Here is a 20,322-nt window from a genome sequence, read left to right on the forward strand (position 1 = left end):
TACTCACGCCATCTCCTTGGGGATGAAGGTGTAAGCATATGTGTTAATCTCATGATAGCACACGTCTGCTTTTCTCTTTGACACTTAAGAGAAAAATAAGCTTCCTTGTCTCTGGCAGTTGGGGCTGTGGGAGGGACTGCTGCCAGCAATCCCTGCAGCTACCTGGGTGAACTGTTGTCATCTGCCACCCCATCCCTAGCAGGTCTCAGAGCTTTATCAGCCCCTGGCCATTTTATGTAATAATGAGGCAAGTATAATCATACTTTTCTGATGGCAAAAAGGGAGAAATTGAGCTGTTCCTTTTTTTCCTGCCCTCCTCCCTTCATCCATCTTTCTTTCTCTGTTTTTGAAGTGTGCCATCTTTACTTTTTACCTCTGGGGTTTGAAAAATCACCTGGATTCAGGCGTTCCACCCAGCAAGGTCTTTCTTCCTGGGAACAGCACACTAAGGCTGGTTATAGGAAAGGATTTAGCAATCCCTTGCTCGGTCAAGTTCAGGCTACGTACGGATGAGCTCCGATCCCCATCAACTGACACTAATAATGAAGGAGGAATGACTGTGTGAGGCACAGATGAAGCATGTCAACATGCTCTCTTCCCGGAGAGTCAATCAGGATAGCAGAGGCCAGGCCTTTCACTCTTATAGCTACAGAACATGTTTACATAATGCACGCCGGACAATCTCAGGATCTTTTCTGCTTGCCCCTTATTTCCACGATGATTAATTTATTGGTTTACTTTTTTTTTTAATCACCAAGACTAGTTTTTGCTCTGGGCAAAATCATTATAGAAGCAAGTTCCCCACAGTGTCCGAATCAACTTGCTTAAGACTCCAGGCCTGCACTGATTACACGCTTTATTTTCTATGCTCTCCACACTTGTCCATCAGGTTCTTCATAATCAGGGGTAAGCGGACAATAGAAGTTTACGGTGCCCCCCAAAGATGTTTTCAAACAAAGAACAAAGGTTTCCAAAGGTAGCAGATGCTGTGATCCAAGACCACTCACTGGGAATGTCACGCACTGGCCAATCCTCCTTGTCCTGTAGAGAACCTCCAGAGAGGAGTGAGAGGCCACACAACAAAGCCTGTCTCCTCACTGTGTGTAAGGAAATGGTCCTGTGTGCCCTCCTGTTTGGAAGCCCTCCATTTGCCAGGTCTTGGGTTTGGTGATCCTGACTGGAAACCCTGGCAATGGGAAAGGAAGGATTCTGGACACGCCTGGGTGCTCTAAAGAGGTGGCTTGGTCAGACCCAGCCTCACAGTCACACGCCACATTGACTGCCTTTTCTTTCTTGTTTATAACCCACGGTCAAGCATATGGTCCTTCTTGACTGAGTGTCATCAACCTCCTCATCTCACAGGTAAGCAGAAGTGGGCAAAGCCATGCCCAGTTCTCAGGTCCTTCGACTCCCAGTTCTGAGCTCTTGCCCCACCGCAGCTACTAAACAACACCACTTCATTTCCCCAGCCCACTGCGTCCTAGAAGGGCTGCACTCACTGCGGTGGGGTCTACATGGGGCCTTGTTGGGTCTGATGAAAAGTGGACGTGACCTTCCCAAGAGGAGGAAATGAGAAAAAGGGCCCCTGGGAGGGACAGGGCCCTGGCCAGTGCTGAAGGCATGGCTACAACAAGTATGTGAGAAAAACTAAGGTCTAGATTGGAAGCTGAAGTCTTGACAAAGAAAGGGGCTCTGAAGGTCTCTCCCTATAGGGGAAAAACAGATAAACAGCATGGAGGGGTAGCTGAGGTCACACGTTTGGAGGTGAAAGGAACGCAAGGGGACGGGTACAGAATATGACAGGATGCATTCAGCAAATGCCAGGTGTGGCCGATTGAGCAACGGAGCTGGGAAAAGCCTTTGGGATTTAAGTCTGTCACAGCGAAGACCATGGAAGGGTTACCATTATTACTCCATCGTTGAGCACAAAAAAACATGGTGTTTCATTTGCCTTTGCCAGCTAGATGTCTGTTTCTGCCTTCGCTCCCTCCCTCCTCTCTTGGAATTCCCAATGGGCAGGGGTAGAGTGTGAGGAACATAGGCCACCCTCCACAGTGCCAATACCTTCCTCTTCAGCCGCTTCTCCAGCTCTTTAAAGGTCCCCATGGTAGAACCTGCGAACAGCTCTAAGGCTGCTTGCACACCCACTTTCAGAGTTAAACTGTGACGTGCCTGGGTCCCACGAGGTCTGGCCAAGCGCTGGAACGAATCCGCGTCTTTCAATCCTGCAAGGCGGCCCCGCCCCTCAGTTTCACGTGGTTGGTAGCGAGTCGCGCACAGCTGACGTCAGTAGTACGCGCCCCAGTGCAGCCTTCTACCCGGCGTGCGCGCCCAGGAGGCTTCTATCTCATCCTCTCTTCAGACTCCTCATAACCTCTGGGCTTCCGACCAGAGGCAGCGCTCGGCCAACTTGCGACAATGTCGATGCTGGCGGAGCGTGAGTGTCGGCCGAGCTGGGCAACCGAGTGATGGGTTGACGGGCACGGGCTACCAGGGTGACCGGGGCCCCGGGGTGTCTAAGTTCCGGGTGGGGACCGCAGTGACTGCCGGGCCCGCGCGGGACAGATGTCCCCGAGACTCTGTTCCTGGTACTAAAGGCTCGGGTCGCACGTTCACGTGTGCGTTCGGAGACTCAGGACACTAAGTTTCGGACTGTCTCGTGCGCTAGCCCTCGTGGTCACCTGGGAGGATTCTTTCATTTCTCTGGGCTCAAGTGACCTGGGGTTCCTAAAAGACGGGTCCCGTAGCATCGCTTTAGGCTCTGAAATTAAACTGTCCAAGATGTGTTGGTCCCAGAGAAGAAAAGTAGGATTACAAGTGTCAGGCACTGTTTAGCCCTTGGCGGGAGTGCAGGCTGGTGAACGTTTCTGAGCGAGACCGAGAGGGTTTCCGCGGTTAGAGGCGACTTGGCCTCTTTGTCTTTGACACTTAGCATCACTCTGAAGTCCACTAATTCTCCTCAGAGGCGACTTTCACTTTGAAATGATACGTGTAGCTACAGATTCTTGCCACCAGAAGGCAGTCGAGTGATGGTCGCTAAGAACTGGCTTTTGACTTTTCCTGGAAGTTGTGTAGCTATCAAGGAATGTAAACAGATACTTTCTTTTTTTAAAAAAAAATGTCATTATGGCACTTTAGAACAAAGCGTGTTTTAGTGAATCTTCTTCCCCATCTCTCACTACCCTACTGCCGCCTCTGATCCCCTACTGCCACTCCTGGCCCCACTCTCTTTTCATGTAGCATACTGCACTTCCTGCAGGCAGCCCAGTAGTTGGACTGGAGAGTGTCCTTTCTAGGTAGGTCAATCGATGCCACCCTCTTCCAGGCAGTTCATCTGGTCTCTACTTCCACGAAATTGGGCTAGTTTCTGCCTCAGCCAAGGCTTACAAATCTTAAGCGTGGTGACTACATCAATAGTTTGGAGTGTCGGCAGTGGGACACAGGGAAGGACAACTGACCTGGCAGCCAGTTCCTTAGGTAGCATGGCAATGCATCTTGTGTAAGTATGTAGCAGGGATGTATTTCTGATGGGAAGGGAAGGAACCTTACAAGCCTTGGTCAGTGACCCCTGGCAGGCATTCTCCAGACATGGATCGGGCACAGACATGCAGAACACCAGCTTACTGTGTTCATTCATGAGATAGTGTTGTGCTGAGTATATACTAGTTTTTTTTTTTTTTTAACTAAGTGGAACAAGTTTTTGGATCACCCTTTTTCCCCAAGGCATAACTCTGCGCATTGGCTTGTGGTGTTTGTTTGTTTGTTTTCCTGCCTGCATGCTTGGGAATGGTTTCTTGTTTGCTGGGTGATGTATAGGTAAGGATCCCTATTGGTTTTACCTGCAACACGGTGAGCCCTTTGACTAGAGGTCATGTCATTTTCAGTTGGGTTATGAGGCCGTTGATGATGATATGCTTGCATGCATGCAGTGGGCAAGCAGGAATGACATTCAACCTCCAGATTCCTTACCTGGCCACAGGTGACTTTGGGGGTTCAGATTCTTGTTCTGTTTGCCTGGTGGGTTCTTTTTCTGTTGTAGTTTTTCCTCAAAATTGTCACAGTGAAGCCAAACGTGGCTCCTGCTTGTGATTCCCCAGCATTTGTGGAGCTAAGACTAGAGGATTGCCGCCAGAGCTAGGCTGTCTCAGACAAACAAACAATACAACTTGAGTTCTTTTTTTTAAAAAGATTTATTAAGATTTTTTTAAGATTTATTTATTATGTATACCGTGTTCTGCCTGCATGTATGCCAGCAGGCCAGAAGAGGGCACCAGATCTCATTGTAGACTGTTGTGAGCCACCATGTGGTGCCTAGGAATTTAACTTGGGACCCTGGAAGTGCAGCCAGGGCTCTTAACCTCTGAGCCATCTCTCCAGCCTGAACTTGAGTTCTTAATGGTCAGTTATTGATTTATATTCATTTCAGAGAAAAGTTTCCATGTCACCCAAAGCAGTTCCCTTATTTCAGCTGTTCTTTCTTTCCTTTCTTGTTTTTTTCCCTTTTTCTTCTTTTACTTTTTCTCCTTCTTTCTCATTCATTTGTATATTCACACATTTCTAATCAGCTATAGGCAAAGTGCTTTATTTTCCTCTGCAGTGAAGCATAAGAATGAATAACTGAATATGACATGGAAGGGATAGAGAGTAAAAGGACACATGAAAGATGGAAATAAATACCACAGTGCAACAGATTATTGTTGGATTATTAGTCTGGAGGCTCAGTGGTATTTAATAAGAAGGGAGGTATCATATTATCTGTTAATCATGATACACTATTAACTCTCCCTAAGGTCATAATGACTTCTGTATTGTGTATTAAGAATATAAATTGATCTGGGCATGGGAGGTAGAGGCAGGTGGGTCAGGAGTTCAAAGTCATCCTTAGTTACATAGCAAATTTAAGGTTAGCCTGGGCACTACATGAATCTCCATTTCACTCCAGCCCCAAATAAATTTTGAAATCTATAGGACCTTGGTTTGTATAAAAGGTTTGGGTTTTACTTGGGGACATTAGGCAGATATTGTTCTCCTAGACTCGGGCTTTCTCATCTGAAAGGTAGAAAGGTAAGAAGATCTCCCTTCATTGAGGTAATGTGGAAAGAGTGTCTGCTGTATGTGTGGCATTTAGCCTATAACCTGAAGCTGTGAGCGTCGGGGTGACTGCACCTGCTGCTGTGGCCGCTGCAGCTGCCAGTGAGTATGAAGGCGGTGACAGGAGGGCCTTTGGTTGCTGCCAGTGACTGGAAGTGGAAGGCTAAAATAGTAGTCTGTCGGGTATTTAGTTTGCATTCTCTTGGAGGGAATGTTTTACTTTGAATTTTATAAGGTCAGTTTATATGCCAGGAATGTATAGTTACAGGGAAAGCCAGGGGGAAGATTCTCTTAGCCCCTTGGACCCTGAACATATCCTGTTAGCACGCAAGCATGTGCTGATTTGCGTGTGCTCTTCCAGGTAAAGATGGAGTGCTGATGAAATGCCTTTTCAATTGCAGGTCGGCGGAAGCAGAAATGGGCTGTGGATCCCAGAAACACTGCGTGGAGTAACGATGATTCCAAGTTTGGCCAGAGGATGCTTGAGAAGATGGGGTGGTCTAAAGGAAAGGTATTGCATCGGAAGTCTAAAGTATCCATGCCATGCCAAAAGGCAGCGAATCAGAAGACAGCCTTCTTAGAGTCTGGGAGAACTTTGTGCTTTAGACCAGTAATTGATTTTGGGGAACTAAATTGTGACCAGGTGGTAAAATTAGACTGGAACTGAATGCCAGGTCTTCTGGTTACTGCTGTATTAGTAGCCTTCTTAGATGTCTTTTAATTCATTACACATGGAATCATGCTTAGGTTTCAATTTTGTGTTTCCAGGAATGGTACTTAATTTTCCTTCATAGTGGATACTTGCTTTCTTAAATATCCCACTTACTCCTGACTGCAATGGAGCTTTGAATGTGAAACTGCGCATTCTGCTTCTGTCAGAGTTGGCAGATCCAGTGGGCGTGCAGTATCCTTAAACTGCCTCACCCTTAGCAGTGCTCCGCATGTTGGCTGCTTTGTTGAACTTTGCCGTGGTAGCATCACTTCCCTTTCTATCACCTCATGCATCACCTCAGCAACATCTGCATCATGGCCAACTTCTTCCTCTAGTCTTCTGAGCTGAGGAGCCACTTTGCATACTCCACGCAGGCAATCTCAGTAATTACCGTGTATTGGATTATGCCTCCTGGCTGTGATGCTTGAGGGACCATCTCAAGATTATTTTTTATTATAAACCTCTTGTCCCCTCAAGTCTTGTCCTTCCCAGGTTTTCCTGATTTTTAAAAATGGTGCTAACTACCCAAGCATCCAAACAATCCCACCTCCCATTTCCCTTCTTTCCTCCTCTCTCCATTTCTCCATATAACAACCAGAAGGGTCTTGAAACTGAACTTTAGATCATGTTGCTCCCTTGCTGAAGATGTTTCCAAGGATTAAAATCTGCATCTCCGCTCCAACTTTCAAGGTCCTGTGATGTTCAGTCTCTGTTTTCTATTCCTTTCCCATTCACCTAGCTGAAGCCTCCGTGGAGGACTTTCTCATCTACAGTCCCTGCACTTGGCATACAACCTTCGGAGTGAGAGCTAAGTGAGACCAGGAACCTGGAATGCTCCTCCACCTTCTTAATTGATGTTGTGTTGTAGCGTTAAGTCACAGAATGTCATGTGCTCCATGTGATTCCTAACGCTATGACTGTTTTATACAGTTCTTCCTGTTGTGATGACCCTAATCATAAGATTCTTTCATTGCTACTTCATAATTGTAATTTTGCTACTGTTATAAATAGCTGACCCCTGTGAAGGGCCGTTTGACCCATAGGTTGAGAACCATCGTTCTGGGTTGTCTCTTGAATAGATAGTAAAGAAAGAAAGAGGCAATTTCTCTTTGTAGCTGATAGGGTTATATTTGATTTCTTTCTTTTTAATCTCCACAGGGTTTGGGGGCTCAGGAGCAAGGAGCCACAGAACATATTAAAGTTAAAGTTAAGAACAATAACCTGGGACTCGGAGCTACAAACAACAATGAAGTGAGCAGCTTCTGTGTGTTTTCTTTGCAGAGTTGACTTGTGTCAACATAAACATTGAAATTCGTGCAAGTAGATGGAATAGCTTTTATCAAGAGTATGGTACATGCTTTGGGTGAAGAAAGATGTAAGAGCACTTGACTTAGCTTGTCCTCATCCTGTGGCATGCATCCACCGCCTTGCCTGTCCTCCTGAAGCCTTTACTTAATGGCCTAGAAAGGCTCTCCTGTTTTATGGCTGAATTTTGTAAAAAGTCTTTTCAAAAAAATACTCATTTTAGAACAGAACCAAATTTTATCTTTACTTCTACCCTAATATTAGTGTAATACAACCCTAATATTGTTTTCTTAATGCAGGTGGCTTTGAGAGTGGGAAGTGATGTAGGAAAGCTGTCTTGTCTCTGTTTGTGTTCCCCTTAGTCTCATAGCCTCTTGAACACAGACTCTGTGCTTGAAAGTCAGAGGCTGACAGACTCATCATGTTTAGTACCGACGGCTCCTTTGCATTCAGAGTCAGGCTGGGAGCTTTGTCCTAAACTCCTGTAGCTAACAGAATCCAGTGGGGAAAAAAAAAAAGAAAAGAAAAGAAACTGAGAGAATGACTTTATGTAAACTGAATTGCTTAGACTAGTTTAGTATTTCTGACTAGAACAGCTAAGATTTTTCTGAAATAACAGCTAAAATTTTAGCCACTAAAGAAAGGGTTTCTATAAGGTGTAAGTGCTGATTTGAGAAATACAAAACATGCTATACTTATGTTCTTAGGAGAAGCATTGTGTTCTATAAACCTATTTGTACACCTTAACTTTTAAGCTTTCTTAATAAGAAATGCTTATGTAAAGTTATATGGGCAAATTCTGCTCAAAAACCCTGTTGCCCACTGGTTCATATTGTTTAGAGATCATTATTAGTGAACCCTTTACAAGTGGGAACTTGTTGATTCAGAGACTTAGGGCGTCCTTCCACAGAATTCTGCCAAGTTGCTGCTGATGTAAGTAGTCAGAATTCAGCAGAATAGTCCAAGTTGTGTTGCACATAGAGGACGCCATGCTCTCGCTGCCCTTGTCTTTATCATGTCCATGGTGTGTGTCACGCCCCCACCCTGAATTTATTTATTTTCTTTTATGCATATGGGTATTTTTTTCTGTGCATATGTGTTTGTACCACATGCTTGCAGTACCCATGGATGTCAGAAGAAGGCGTGGGTTCATCTGGAACTGGAGTTAAAGACAGACATGAGCCACCATGTGGGTGCTAGAAATTGAATCTGTGTCCTCTGCAAGAGCAGTCAGCGCTCTTAACTGCCGGGTCATATCTCCAGTCCCCAATAGTCTCTCTGTGTGAGAAAATACTAATTTTATATTACTTAAGTGTAATTTTTAGCAAACAAACTGCCTGTTGATTTGTTTTGCTCCAACTTAACTGTGGATGAGCCATATACCTTTGGAATACAGGTTTGAGCTTCCAAGCAGGTTCCTCTAAATATATATTGTCGACTTTGTGTTGCTGGAGACCAAACCTGGAACTTTTATACACGCTAGGCAAGGACTCCACTACTGAGCTTTGACCTAGATTCTCCAGCTTTTATTTGGCTCTGCTTACACCTTATTCCAAGTTTATAGCTTTTATATTGATCTGCTTAAATCTTATTTCAAGTTTATACTATATCTTGAATCCAGTTAAATTTATTAAATAATATTGCTTGATGTTGGTTGTAGGTGCCACAGTAGAGAGAGAAGCTCACCAAGATGCTAAGCTTTAATTTTCCAAAAGAGCAGAGAGTTACAGCCTTCTTGGAAAAAATTGATACCCAACTAGCTCACTCCACTTACTTTATTCAAACATAGATATACAGGTTAATTGGAGCTGGGAAAGGTTCTAACTACCAAAGTTATCTTGCTCTTGCTGCTCATGAGGGCAGATGATCCACACAAAGTAAGAACTCCACATTTGCCAGGAGTGTCTTCGGACCAAGGTTGATGCAGGTGTGTGTAGCACCAAGGGTCAGTTCTCCAGAGAGACAACAATTCTTCAAGGTTTCAACAGTCTCAAAACAATTTCTCAGCCTCTGCTGACTAACCCAAACATAGCAACAACTTTGCTGAAAAAGCCAGACACAAAGGCTTTACTATAGATTTCGCTGCAAAATAATACAATTTCATATTAATGGCCAGATTTCTGTTATATCTCTGTGTCAGCAGCATAGTAAGCTTTAGGCTTGCTGCTCATACTTTTTGGTGCTTCCAGGACAACTGGATTGCTCACCAGGATGACTTCAACCAGCTTTTGGCAGCACTCAACACTTGCCACAGTCAGGAAACAGCAGGTAAGGACACTAGCGCTGCTGCTCCCCCCATCAGAATCACTTTCGCTGTAGACCTTTCTGATCCGAGAGCTGGGTGATGGAAGCGTTACCAGGACTCAGTTCTGTTTATATCCTAACGGTACTGTCACTGAATGAGCTGTCCTCATCCCAGCTATGGGCATGTTACTGGCATGTGGTGATGCAGAACTGTGACTGCACGTCCTGCAGCATGGACATCTGTGCCCCACAGCAAAGAATGCCTAGTTTTCTGGGAGGAAACAGCAGGGTCCGAACAGCCAAGGAAGGGCACATGAATGCTTCCAGATACTGGTAGTGCTGGTAGTCTAACCCTGGGAGTAGTGATGAAGGGGTTCACTTTATAATTCTTCAACTGTATAGGGTTTTTTTTTTTGTTTTGTTTTTGTTTTTTTGAGACAGGATTTCTCTATACAACAGCCCTAGCTGTCCTTGAACTAGCTCTTGTAGACCAGGCTGGCTATGAACTCATAGAGATCAGCCTGCTTCTGCCTCCTGAATGCTGGGATTAAATGTGCACCACCACCCTGGCTAACTGTATAGGTTTTTAATTATATCTGTATGCCATGCACATATTATGATAAAAGAATTGTGAACATTACTTGTCTTTCTGGCAGACTTAAAATACAGCATATATAATTAGTGCTACATAAAGACTAAAATGAAAGTTAGCTATAAAGTGGCAGATTGGTCACCAGAGAGTTCACCTTAGTGAGTATCTGGTGATCTAAGGGTCATGACTATGGCATCACTCAAGTGTGAGGTGCCTTTACCACCAGTGCCTGCATGGACCTTTGAACCTGGGATCCTTTTCTCAGCGATGCCCACACCCTTGTTCTTAACCAGAGAAAACTATTTTGCATTAGGTTTGGCGTTGTTACTCTTAGTGCTTGGTGCCTCAGAGAGTGCTTGTGATTTTCAGGCCATAGAATTCCAGAATTGATCTGCTCCAAGACCTCACAGAGATCTTGGATGGGCTGCATGGATAGAGGTTCTGTCTCCTGCAGTCTGATGGTATCATGATCATCATTTCCTATGTGAGAGGTACTGTTTTAGTAGTACCGGGACCCTGTCTCACTCAGGACAGGCCTCCTTTGTCCCTCACTGATGGCCAAAGCTGAGCAGCGTCACTGCAACAACACCCCCATCCCCTGGACCATTTAAGTGTTTAAGGCAGTGGGCTTTCCGAAGGTCCCAGAGGACTGAGAGTTTTTTTCAGGAAGGCTGTGACTGACTTCACAAATGACACTTGCCTTCTTCATCCTCCTCCAGGATTTATCTCCCTGGGCTTCCTTTTCCTTGGTGCCCACAGCTGGGAGTATTTTAAGTGATGTCAAAAGTGCAGCTGCTCACCTGTAGATAACTCCAGTCCAGACCACTAGAGGGGGCCAGTAGCTTCTTGTCTGTGGCTCCACTGCCATCCAGAACTGAAAGGCGCTTTCAGAAGATTCCTTTTGGGGAAGGCCTCTTCCCAGGACAGACCTGGAGAGCTAGCAGGTTATTTTCCTACTGTGCCATCTTTTTTGAATGTGATGTCTTCATCCACATGAATTTTCACTACAGCCACACATTGCTTGCATCCAGTGGTAGATGGCATAAAAACCTAGTATTCTTTTCTGTTGTTAAGATTCCTTGGTAACTTCAAACTGTTTGTCTTCGAGCTAAGCAGACTGTGTTGTCCTGTTGTAGAACATAAAAATCAATATGTTCTTTTAAATTTCATTTGTAAAAGTTACCTTGTTTTACACATACGGGTGTAGTAGGTGTTTATAATCCCAGCACTTGGGAGGAGGAGTAGAAGGATCGAAAGTTCAGTGTTATAATCCCAGCGCTTGGGAGGAGGAGTAGAAGGATCAGAAGTTCAGTGTTAACCTCGTGTAAGTTGCCAGCCCACATCACACCAACAGAAAAGAGAGCAGGCGCTGGGAAGATTGCTGTCCATAAAGCACCTGTTGCACAAGAGTGGAGTCCTGAGTTCAGATCCCCAGCAACCTCGCCAAAAAGACCAGTGTGTAACTGTATCCCCAGTACTGGGAGAACGGAGACTAGAGAACCTCTGGTGCTCGTTGGCCAGCCACCCTTGCCAGTCACTGAGTTCTAGATTCAGTGATAGACCCTGTCTCAAAAAATGAAGTATATCAAGATGCAGAAAGACACCTAGCATTGTCCTCTGGCCTCCACATGTGTGTGCACAGTTGCACATGCAGACATTCACGTGAATAAGTACCCATATACACACACGGTGCATGTACACACGGGAAACTGTGTACACTAAGGCATGTCCTGACAGGTCTACATTAGCATTGTGATGGCACTTTCTCATAGAAACTGCATATTGCCCTTCTGATATTTTGCCACTCATTATTTTAAATATTTTGGGAGAGAAACTGGCATGCTGAGCACAGTGGTGTAGGGTGTGCATTCCCAGTAACCCATGCTGAACACTGTGAAAGCTGAAGCACCTGTCTTCACAGTTCACAGCCGGCTCTGCTTCACATTCTGTTGAAATTCCTAGGAGCTCCTGGGGGAGAGCATGGCTACCTGTTATGTGGTTCAGTGGTCATGTTGGGATTAACCCACCACTCTTTACTGCAGATATTCCAGTATCAGACTGTGTCAGTGTGAGCTCAGCCATATTGAAAGGCTTTGGGGTGACCTTGGTGGTGTACTGCTATGGATAAGTGCTGTGAATAGTCATATGTTAATTTTGGTATGAAGACATATTTTCATTTCTCTTCTTTAAGGGTTTTATAGACTACAGAGAGCCTTGCCTGATCTATACTTTAAAAATCAATCCCAATCCTTTGATAACGGTTTGGTAATAAATGATGGCACGCCCATAAAATTGTATGTAAGAACTCGTCAGCCTTTCATGCAGAGAGCGAGTTACATGGTGGTTAATGTTTTTCTTCTTTTTACAGATTCCTCAGACAATAAGGAAAAGAAATCTTTTAGCCTTGAAGAAAAATCTAAAACCTCCAAAAACCGGGTTCATTATATGAAATTCACGAAAGGTAAGAGCAGGCATTCACCTGGTGAAGTGTGTGTGTTGGCACTGGGTTTCCTGGGGCATTGTGACTCCTGCCCAGTGCTGCAGCACGGGCTGCTTGTTTGAAGTCCTGAATGGGGCAGTCTGGTCTGCCTGGTGGGTTGATCTGCGGCAGCCCTGGGTGGCAGAGGCTCAGTGCCCATGCTGACTTGTTAGACATCTTACTAAAGTGCAAATTGGGGTGCGGTGGTACCAAGAGGAGCCCAGGGGAGGCTTCAGACTGGGCAGGTCCTGTGTGGGCTGTGATGAAAGTCTGTCTGTTTAGAGAAAATGGGAATTCTGTGTAGCTAAATCAAAGATAATTTAAATTTTCTGTTCTTTAATTTTACAGCTTGTATACTTTCTTTCAGTTCTTAGTGGTTGTGGTGGATAGTCCCTGTTTTGACAGTTTGGCTCATTAATTATATCAAAATCTTCACTGTAGTGACTCATAGTCCTAAGGTGATCCTTGGAATCATCTACGCAAGTTCTCCATCTCATGGAGTATCTCTATAGGCATCCCATGGCTGTGGCCAGAGTGGTGTTGAGGAATGGGGCAGTTGGAAGTTGGGCAGTAAGCCCTGCCTTGCTCATCACACCTTCCCCATGGAGCTCATTGTGAGTACAACTATTCTCTGTAGCCATTAGGTGGCAGTCGTGTACCACTAAGCCTTTACCTTACTATAAACAAATCCCAGATTTTCTGCATATGGTCACAAGCTATCTATTATATGTAGTACGTTATGGATGTTAGGTGTGATGGTTACTGTTCTGTGACATCCCGTCACTATTTGATTGTTCTTTGGCATATTGGATGTCTCTTTCTGCCTCTGTGCCAGGAAAGGCATATCTCTTCATCTTGGTCTTGGCATTTGGGGGATTGCTTAACTCCCATAACCTGCCTGAGTAGCAGTGGGAGAGAGTCTGACTGGACATTGTTGACAGTAGCTGTCCTTTAGGGCCAGGACCCCAACAAGTAGAACTGTGCTTGGAAGACGTGAAAGGTACGGCAGAGCCTGGGGTTCAGGAGCAGAGTGCTAAGCTCTGTGGGAGAACTGGAGTCTCCTTTCTTCTCCACTTGTGGTTTTAATTAAACTCCTTTGTGCTATCCCTTTCTTTTTGACAGGCAAATGCTCTTGTTGGAAGCCTCTGAGGCATCTAACCAGGGCTTATCTCTACCATACCATAACCTGCTGTAGGACAGAAAACTGCTTTACTCTCCCCGTAGTCCTTTGGAGGTGAGGAATGGTAGCCCCTTAAACAGCTTTTCTTTTTTCGTTAGATGCTACAGGAAGACTAGAGACATTGCAGAAGGCTGTTGCAGATTTGGACGGCATACAGCCTTTTCTTTTCCCTCCAAATTAATGTAGTCTTCTGATTGTCCTTTAGTCCCTGACTGCATGCCTGCCTTCATCCGAAGCATTTGCTGGAGTTAGGAGAAACCTCTCTAAGGTGCTCTACTCTGGCTGTGTCTACTTGTTTTCTATTTCTAGTTCAGCCACTCCCTTGCTGGTGACCCTGTCACCTCTTGATGCATTATGCCTTCATTTCTCTCTCACAGGAAGGTTTGTACATTTAACAGCCTTGCTCGTGAAGAAAGGAGGCCTTGGTGTGCAGAGAAGACAGCTGGAGGTGTATTGTGCTAGAAGGAGAGGAGGTGTCAGGAAACAGAGGACCCAAAGACTGGGAATAAGAAAGAAAGAGGAAAAGGAGTGAAAATCCAGGCAGGACAGGAAATAGCAGATCCCACCATCTGCACTGTCCAGTGGAAGGTGGTGTTCTTTCATTTCTTAAAAGCTGTTTCTTTTCACTTGGTCTTGTCTCTGGGTGTGAATGATAACCATGAACTGTCTTAAAGGAGCCTGTCTGGGTCAGAGGAAGCTGGCTTCTGGCTGCTGCTCTCCCAGACACATCCCCAACTATTTCCCTTCCTTCAAATTCTGTTTCCTTTTCTGTAACATGAGGAGATATTTGCAAGCTGCCATGAAATCCAGCTAGACTCTGGTCTGTGGTTTGTGAGACATGACCTTCCATATGGAACTCACGCTTTTCCAACCTTGTGGAAAGAGGACCTTAATGTTAACAATGAAAGTTTCTAGTTCCCTTTGTTAGTAAGAGTGAGTCACGTGGTAAGCCCCTGTGTGTTCCAGAAAACTAAAATGTAGCAAGGTGGCACTCTGTATAGCCTGCACATGACCTTCATAGAGCAAGGGCTGGCCATTGTGGTGTATGCCCTTAGTCCCAGCACTGGGGAGGCAGAGGCATCCAAGGCCAGCCTAGTGGTCTATACAGCGAGTTTCAGGATAGCCAGGGCAACATAGTGAGACCCTGTCTCAAAGAAACTGCAAAATACCTGGCCAGAGCAAATGGTACTATAGTATCTGCTACTGCCTAAATTCTGCCTATATCATTTTAGTCCTGATGCATAGTTACTTCTTTGTATAGCTTCTACTTGATGGCTTTTGTTTGAAATAATTAATTATGTAATTTTAAGTTACTATCAACCAGATTTGTTTAAAATCTAGCTCCTCCCACAGTAAGACTATGGTTGTAAGGGGCATTGCTTTTTTATTTAATTTAGTCTTACTGACTGAGTTATGTAAATAAAATTTGAAATAATTGAAGCTACCCAGATAAATCTGTTTTGTTTTTATTTATTTTACATTCCTACCACAGTTCCCCTGCCACCCCTCTTCCTGCCCCCCCCCCGCCTCATCCTTAGCCCACTCCCCATCCACCCCTCCCAAAGGGTAAGGCCTCCCATGAGGAGTCAACAAAACCTGTAACAGTAGGTTGAGGCAGGACCAAGCCCTTCCAGCATTAAGACTAAGGGAGGCATCCCACCATAGGGAATGGGCTCCAAAGAGCTAGCTTGTGCACCAGGGATAGATCTTGTTCCCACTGCCAGGGGCACCTCAAATAGACTAAGCTACACAACTGTTTCCCACATGCAGAGGGCCTAGTTTGGTCCCATGCAGGCTCGGATTCCCAGAGCTTGGCCTGGGGCTTGGCTGTGGATCTCTGAATCTGGTTCCATCAGTTTCTAGATGAAGGCTCTATGATGGCAGTTAGGGTGATCACCTATCTGATTACAGGGGAAGGCCATTCAAGCACCTTCTCCACTATTGCTAGGGGTCTTAGCTGGGGTCATCCTTGGGAGTGCTGGTAATTTTCCCAGCACCAGGTTTCTCCCTAACCCCATATGACTCCCTCTATCAAGATATCTCTTTCATTGCTCTCCCACTCTGTCCCTCCTCCAACTCGACCATCCTGTTCCCTCATGTTCTCATCCCCCATCCCCTCCCCTCTGCTACCTCCCTTCACCCCCAGTTTACCCAGGAGATCTCATTTTTTTAAATTTGCAAATATATTTACAAAGACAGCATTTCTTTGGGCTTGGGCCGCAGCTATAGTTCATTAATTTTATATCTGTGTGTTATAGTCTATTTGCTTCCCAGATGCCAGACTGGAGAATGGAGTTGGCCTTTGTCAACTCTGGGAGTTACACTTCTTCTGGAAAACCTGATGGGAAACCTATGACTCCTCTGTGAAACCCTATACCCTGCCCTGCATGGATTTCCTTATGTCTGTTTGACTCCTGGAAACCTTTTTTCCTGGTTCTCGAGATGCAGTTATGGCTGAGCTAAAACAGTCACAGCTAGACAGATAACATGTTTTCTGCCTTGTTCAATTTTTCTGCTTGTCATCTTGTCAAAGATCTATTTGTCCACAGTTTTCGTTCTGATTTTACCATAGTTCTGAAGTTACTATCCTTTTAAAGTTAATTTTTACTATGTTTATTTTATTCATAATTTCATAATGTATGTAAGTGATTCAACCAGGACCATTGTTGACTCTTAATTTCAGGATCCCACTGTCTTCCCATTTAGCCCAGTTACAGGTTTCTTCTTTAATGGACTCTGACTCTCATTTCTCCTCTGTTTTCCAGATTAAATCCAGAGCAAGTCCTGCACAGCCCTGGTTTCTAAGTTTACTTCAGTGAACTTTGTTAGAGGATAGAGATTTCTGGTCCAAGAGCCCACCCAGAACTCTAGAAACCCTAGCACCTCCATTGAACACTTCTACTGGCTTGGCAGCTTCCCTTTGAATCTGAGATTTGATTTGAATCTCGGTGTGTTTGTTTTTTCACATACTAGTTGTGAACTGTGGCCCTGTGTTCTCTCCTTTGACCTTTTACATTTAATGAAATTGTTATAAAAAGGAGGCATGAATTTATGTTGCTTTTAGGATGCCACCTCTTTTTAGGGGCTGGGTTGAGGGGAATCGGTCAGTGGTTTGGAGGTTCTTGCTTGCTTTGGAATTGGGGTTTCTTTCATTGTATGGCACACTGACTTAGAATGTTTGACCCTCTTGCCTCTGCTTCCTGCGTCCTTGGATGACAATGTGCACCACCATCATGCTTGGTTTCTTGGTTTCTAAATCAAGTTAAATTGACTCACTTTTCTGGGCTACACTTTCACCGTAAATGTGCTTTGCAAGTACAAAATGGATTGCGCTGGTGACAGCTGAGGATAGGTGTCTGCCTCCCAAGAAGCCGCCCACTTCTCACTGCTGCAGCTGCAAGTTGGCTGTGCTCCCTCTCTGGTTTATTGCCTGTGCCACAGTTTGTGATAAGCATCACTCTGTTCTTAGGTGGCTTCTCCTTGGCCTTTTTGAATGGGGTTCTGATGGGAGGAGAGCAACATTGGGAACCTTCCCATGCCTCAGGAACAGGTCGTGCCAACTGCACCATCTATTCTGGTACCACTGCCTCTGAAACTGGTTCTGGCACCTGGTTTTGCATCAAATTGAAGGGTGTTTTGTTTTTTCAATTTCATGGAGTCACTGAGCAGTGTTGTATTTGAATGCCCCAGTGCTAATCGGTGAACCAGAACCTTCTAGGTCATGACATTACTTTGTCAAGTCAGTTTGCTGCAAAAAAACCAAGAGCAAGGAACTGGTGACTGGAACTTGGCTTCCAGCTAGAAACCCAGATTCCTGTATGTGACCTGACCTCTCTTTCCAAGCTTAGCAGGCTTCACACGGAGGGTTGAGTTTTCAGATGCACTTTCCTTGAAGTTGATGGATGGGAATGGATTTGGCTGACTGTTCATAGGCTCCTGTTTAAAATTCCAAAGGGAATTTTAAATTAGTGGTTTGTGGGTTTGGAGTTGAGCTAGTTTCGTTTTTAAAACAGGAATCATAGATTCTTTGGATCCTGCTCTTACCAGAGCCATTTATTTCCTGTTGTCATCGTGTAGCTTTCTGTTTAACTGGTAGAGCTATTACAAGTAAGAACATTTTAAAAGAAAAATTGAGCTTTGATTTGCTTTATTCTTTTAAATTTTTCTTAGTTATTATTGAGCTCCTGTGACAAAAAGCAGTAAATGTGAGTGTTTAAAGGGTTTGAGGTATGAGCCTGTCAGAATGTTCAGTTCCGTGTTTTGTAACCATCAGTAAATTGCCGTTTCTCTTTGAAGGAAATGGGATTGTTTTGCATAGAACGAACCCAGCACCCATAAGGCCCAACTTAATGGCACAGCAAGCAGGAGGGTCACTTCTGAGTGGAGCTTTCTGTGCTGTCCATGTGCCAGGTTGTTTGCAGTCAGGAGGGGACTGGGCAGTTGTGGTCTTACGACGGTTACTGAAGTTTTGATCGTAGTCTGTGTTGTGCTCAGCATTGGAATGTGAGGGGGCCAGAGTTGGCAGCTGACCCTCTGCTACCAGCTGCTTTCTTCCAGGAGTGACATATTTCTACTTGTGCTTCTCATTTCGAAATGAATGGTCTTACAAGAAAGCTCTGTTGTTTCTAGGGAAGGATCTGTCCTCTCGGAGCGAAACAGACCTGGACTGCATTTTTGGGAAAAGGAAGAACAAGAAAACTGCTCAGGTACCCAGCCATGGGTTGTAGTGCTGTTTGCATGTTCTCAGTCTGTCTCTCCCCAGTGTCATAGACAATTACATGCCCCCACTCCCACCCTTAGCCCCAGATCCTGGGGTGGGATGAGCAGTGGGTACACCTTCCTTTGTACATTATGGCTTGTTTCAAACCTGGGGAGTACAAATGAACCTATAATTCATAACCCTAATCATTCCATTGACCTATGTATTGCACAAAACATTTGCACTATTTCCAAATGTAAGTGACAGCCCTGTATGCCATTCTGATGTGTAAACACTAGAAATTTTAGCTGAATTTCTGGAGATAATGAAAATTTGTTTTATCTAGCAAAATCTGGGCTATATAGTTAACTCAGTGAGTCTGGCGCGCCATGCTTATGTTCCTTTATTGGTTCCTGGGCAAGGTCTGTGGTGACCCTAGAACAGAAAGACAGCCTTTATTTATCTCTAGCATTTTTCCAGACCGGCGGGTGTCTTTTTTCCCTGGGTAGCAGTTATTTGTTACTCGGTATTATGTTTAGAAACTTGAGAATTACCTATGATGAGAGAGACTTTGTTAGGCAATTCCTAGGTTTCCCAGTCCCTCTCTGCCTAGCTCTTAGAGCAGGGTGAGCATGGAGGAAGCTGTTTTCTAGGACTCCCCGTGGCTGCTGAGTTATGTGGAAGGTGGCTGTCCTTGGTAGTGATGTGTTCTGACAGTGGAAGAAAAAAGTTAATTTTTTTTAGATCAGAGGAAATGACACAATAGATGAAGTAGCATCAGGATCCCCAGAGCCCACATAAAAAGCCAGGTGGGTATGGTAACCCACCTGTAATTACAGCTAGTGGGAAACATCGGGGTGGGGAAGGTGAACATGCCACAGGGAATCTCTGGGCTGTGCTGGATGGTCAGGCTGCCTGAGATAGCAAACTGAATGAGAGACTCTGCCTCAGAATATAAGGTGGAGAGCAATAGAGGAAGACACCCAAAGTCAGCCTTAGATTTCCATCCCTCTATATACATATGGGTGCACAGACAAACAGACAGGCAGACATGCATACGCACACCACACACACACTGTTCATATGAGAAAGAATTTCTTTTAGTCTCTACCTGACCCAGGTGAGGACTGCAGTGTGATAAGGAATGTGGCTTAAGAACACCAGGGCAGCCCTGAAAACACAGCTGCACCAAGAGAGCAGCTCACTGTCACCATGTGGCTGGGCGTCACAGACCTCCAGGTGCCACACAGCCACTAGTGGAGCTTACTGGTCTGTAGATTCTGAAATCTGCCGTCTCGTCCATGTCCACGCCAAGGAGATAGACCCATGTGTGCAGCCGCATGCGTGCAGAAAACAGTCTATCTAACTGTGCTTAGGACAGCAAGCCAAAGTTTCCCTATGCAGAGTCCTTTTGTCTTGGATATTGTTGGGTTTGCCTTTGAGTTCTGGGTGGTACAGCTGCACCGTCCTCAAAAAGTGTTGCTAAGAAACCTTACCATGTTACTTACAACAGTCTACACAGCCAAGGGCAAAAGGCCTTTGATCAGATTGGTTTGAAAATACTTCTTTTGGCTCCTCTTCTCACTTGGATTATTGTGTTTTCCTCCCTTGACCCTCATAGCAACACTGGCTTGAATTTATGTTTTGCCAAACATTGTACCTAATGATTTCATTGTATCTAATGAAGAAATCTATCTACTGTATTGTACATGTGGACTTTTTCATCTGTCAGATACTTGTAGGCAGGACAGTGAACAACTTAAAAAACAAAAGACTTGTTTTGTATCCAGTTCTGGGTTCCCAGCAGGTGCTCCAATCAGTATGGCATATGGTAGGGGATAGAAATTTTATTGTACTTCCTCTTAAAAATCGGGCTTTAGTTGTTAAATCAATTTTAAATGATGCCTTGCATAAATTTGGGGCTGGTATTAGAAATATATTTTCCTTTAGGAGGTATTCATCAGCCTGCCTTATACCATCTACTCATGTCCAAAGCAGATTCCTGAAAGGGGATTAGTGA

The 20,322-nt window shown here is 44.8% G+C and overlaps 1 protein-coding gene across 1 annotated transcript in view; it reads left to right on the forward strand.

Moving 5' to 3' along the window:
- Positions 1–2,302: 2,302 nt before the first annotated feature.
- The window catches only part of Pinx1 (PIN2 (TERF1) interacting telomerase inhibitor 1), a 61,588-nt gene continuing 43,568 nt past the window's right edge, over positions 2,303–20,322 (forward strand). The window contains exons 1-6 of the mRNA XM_041672303.1: positions 2,303–2,437; positions 5,493–5,602; positions 6,962–7,054; positions 9,298–9,376; positions 12,313–12,405; positions 18,233–18,309. Of these exons, the coding sequence (XP_041528237.1) occupies positions 2,419–2,437; positions 5,493–5,602; positions 6,962–7,054; positions 9,298–9,376; positions 12,313–12,405; positions 18,233–18,309 (471 nt within the window). The 5' untranslated portion in view covers positions 2,303–2,418. The remainder of the gene's footprint in view (positions 2,438–5,492; positions 5,603–6,961; positions 7,055–9,297; positions 9,377–12,312; positions 12,406–18,232; positions 18,310–20,322) is intronic.

Source organism: Microtus oregoni, unplaced genomic scaffold (genome assembly GCF_018167655.1).
Source record: "Microtus oregoni isolate MIOR12 unplaced genomic scaffold, Mior012 000001F_ref0000356, whole genome shotgun sequence".
NCBI classification, from domain to species: domain Eukaryota; kingdom Metazoa; phylum Chordata; class Mammalia; order Rodentia; family Cricetidae; genus Microtus; species Microtus oregoni.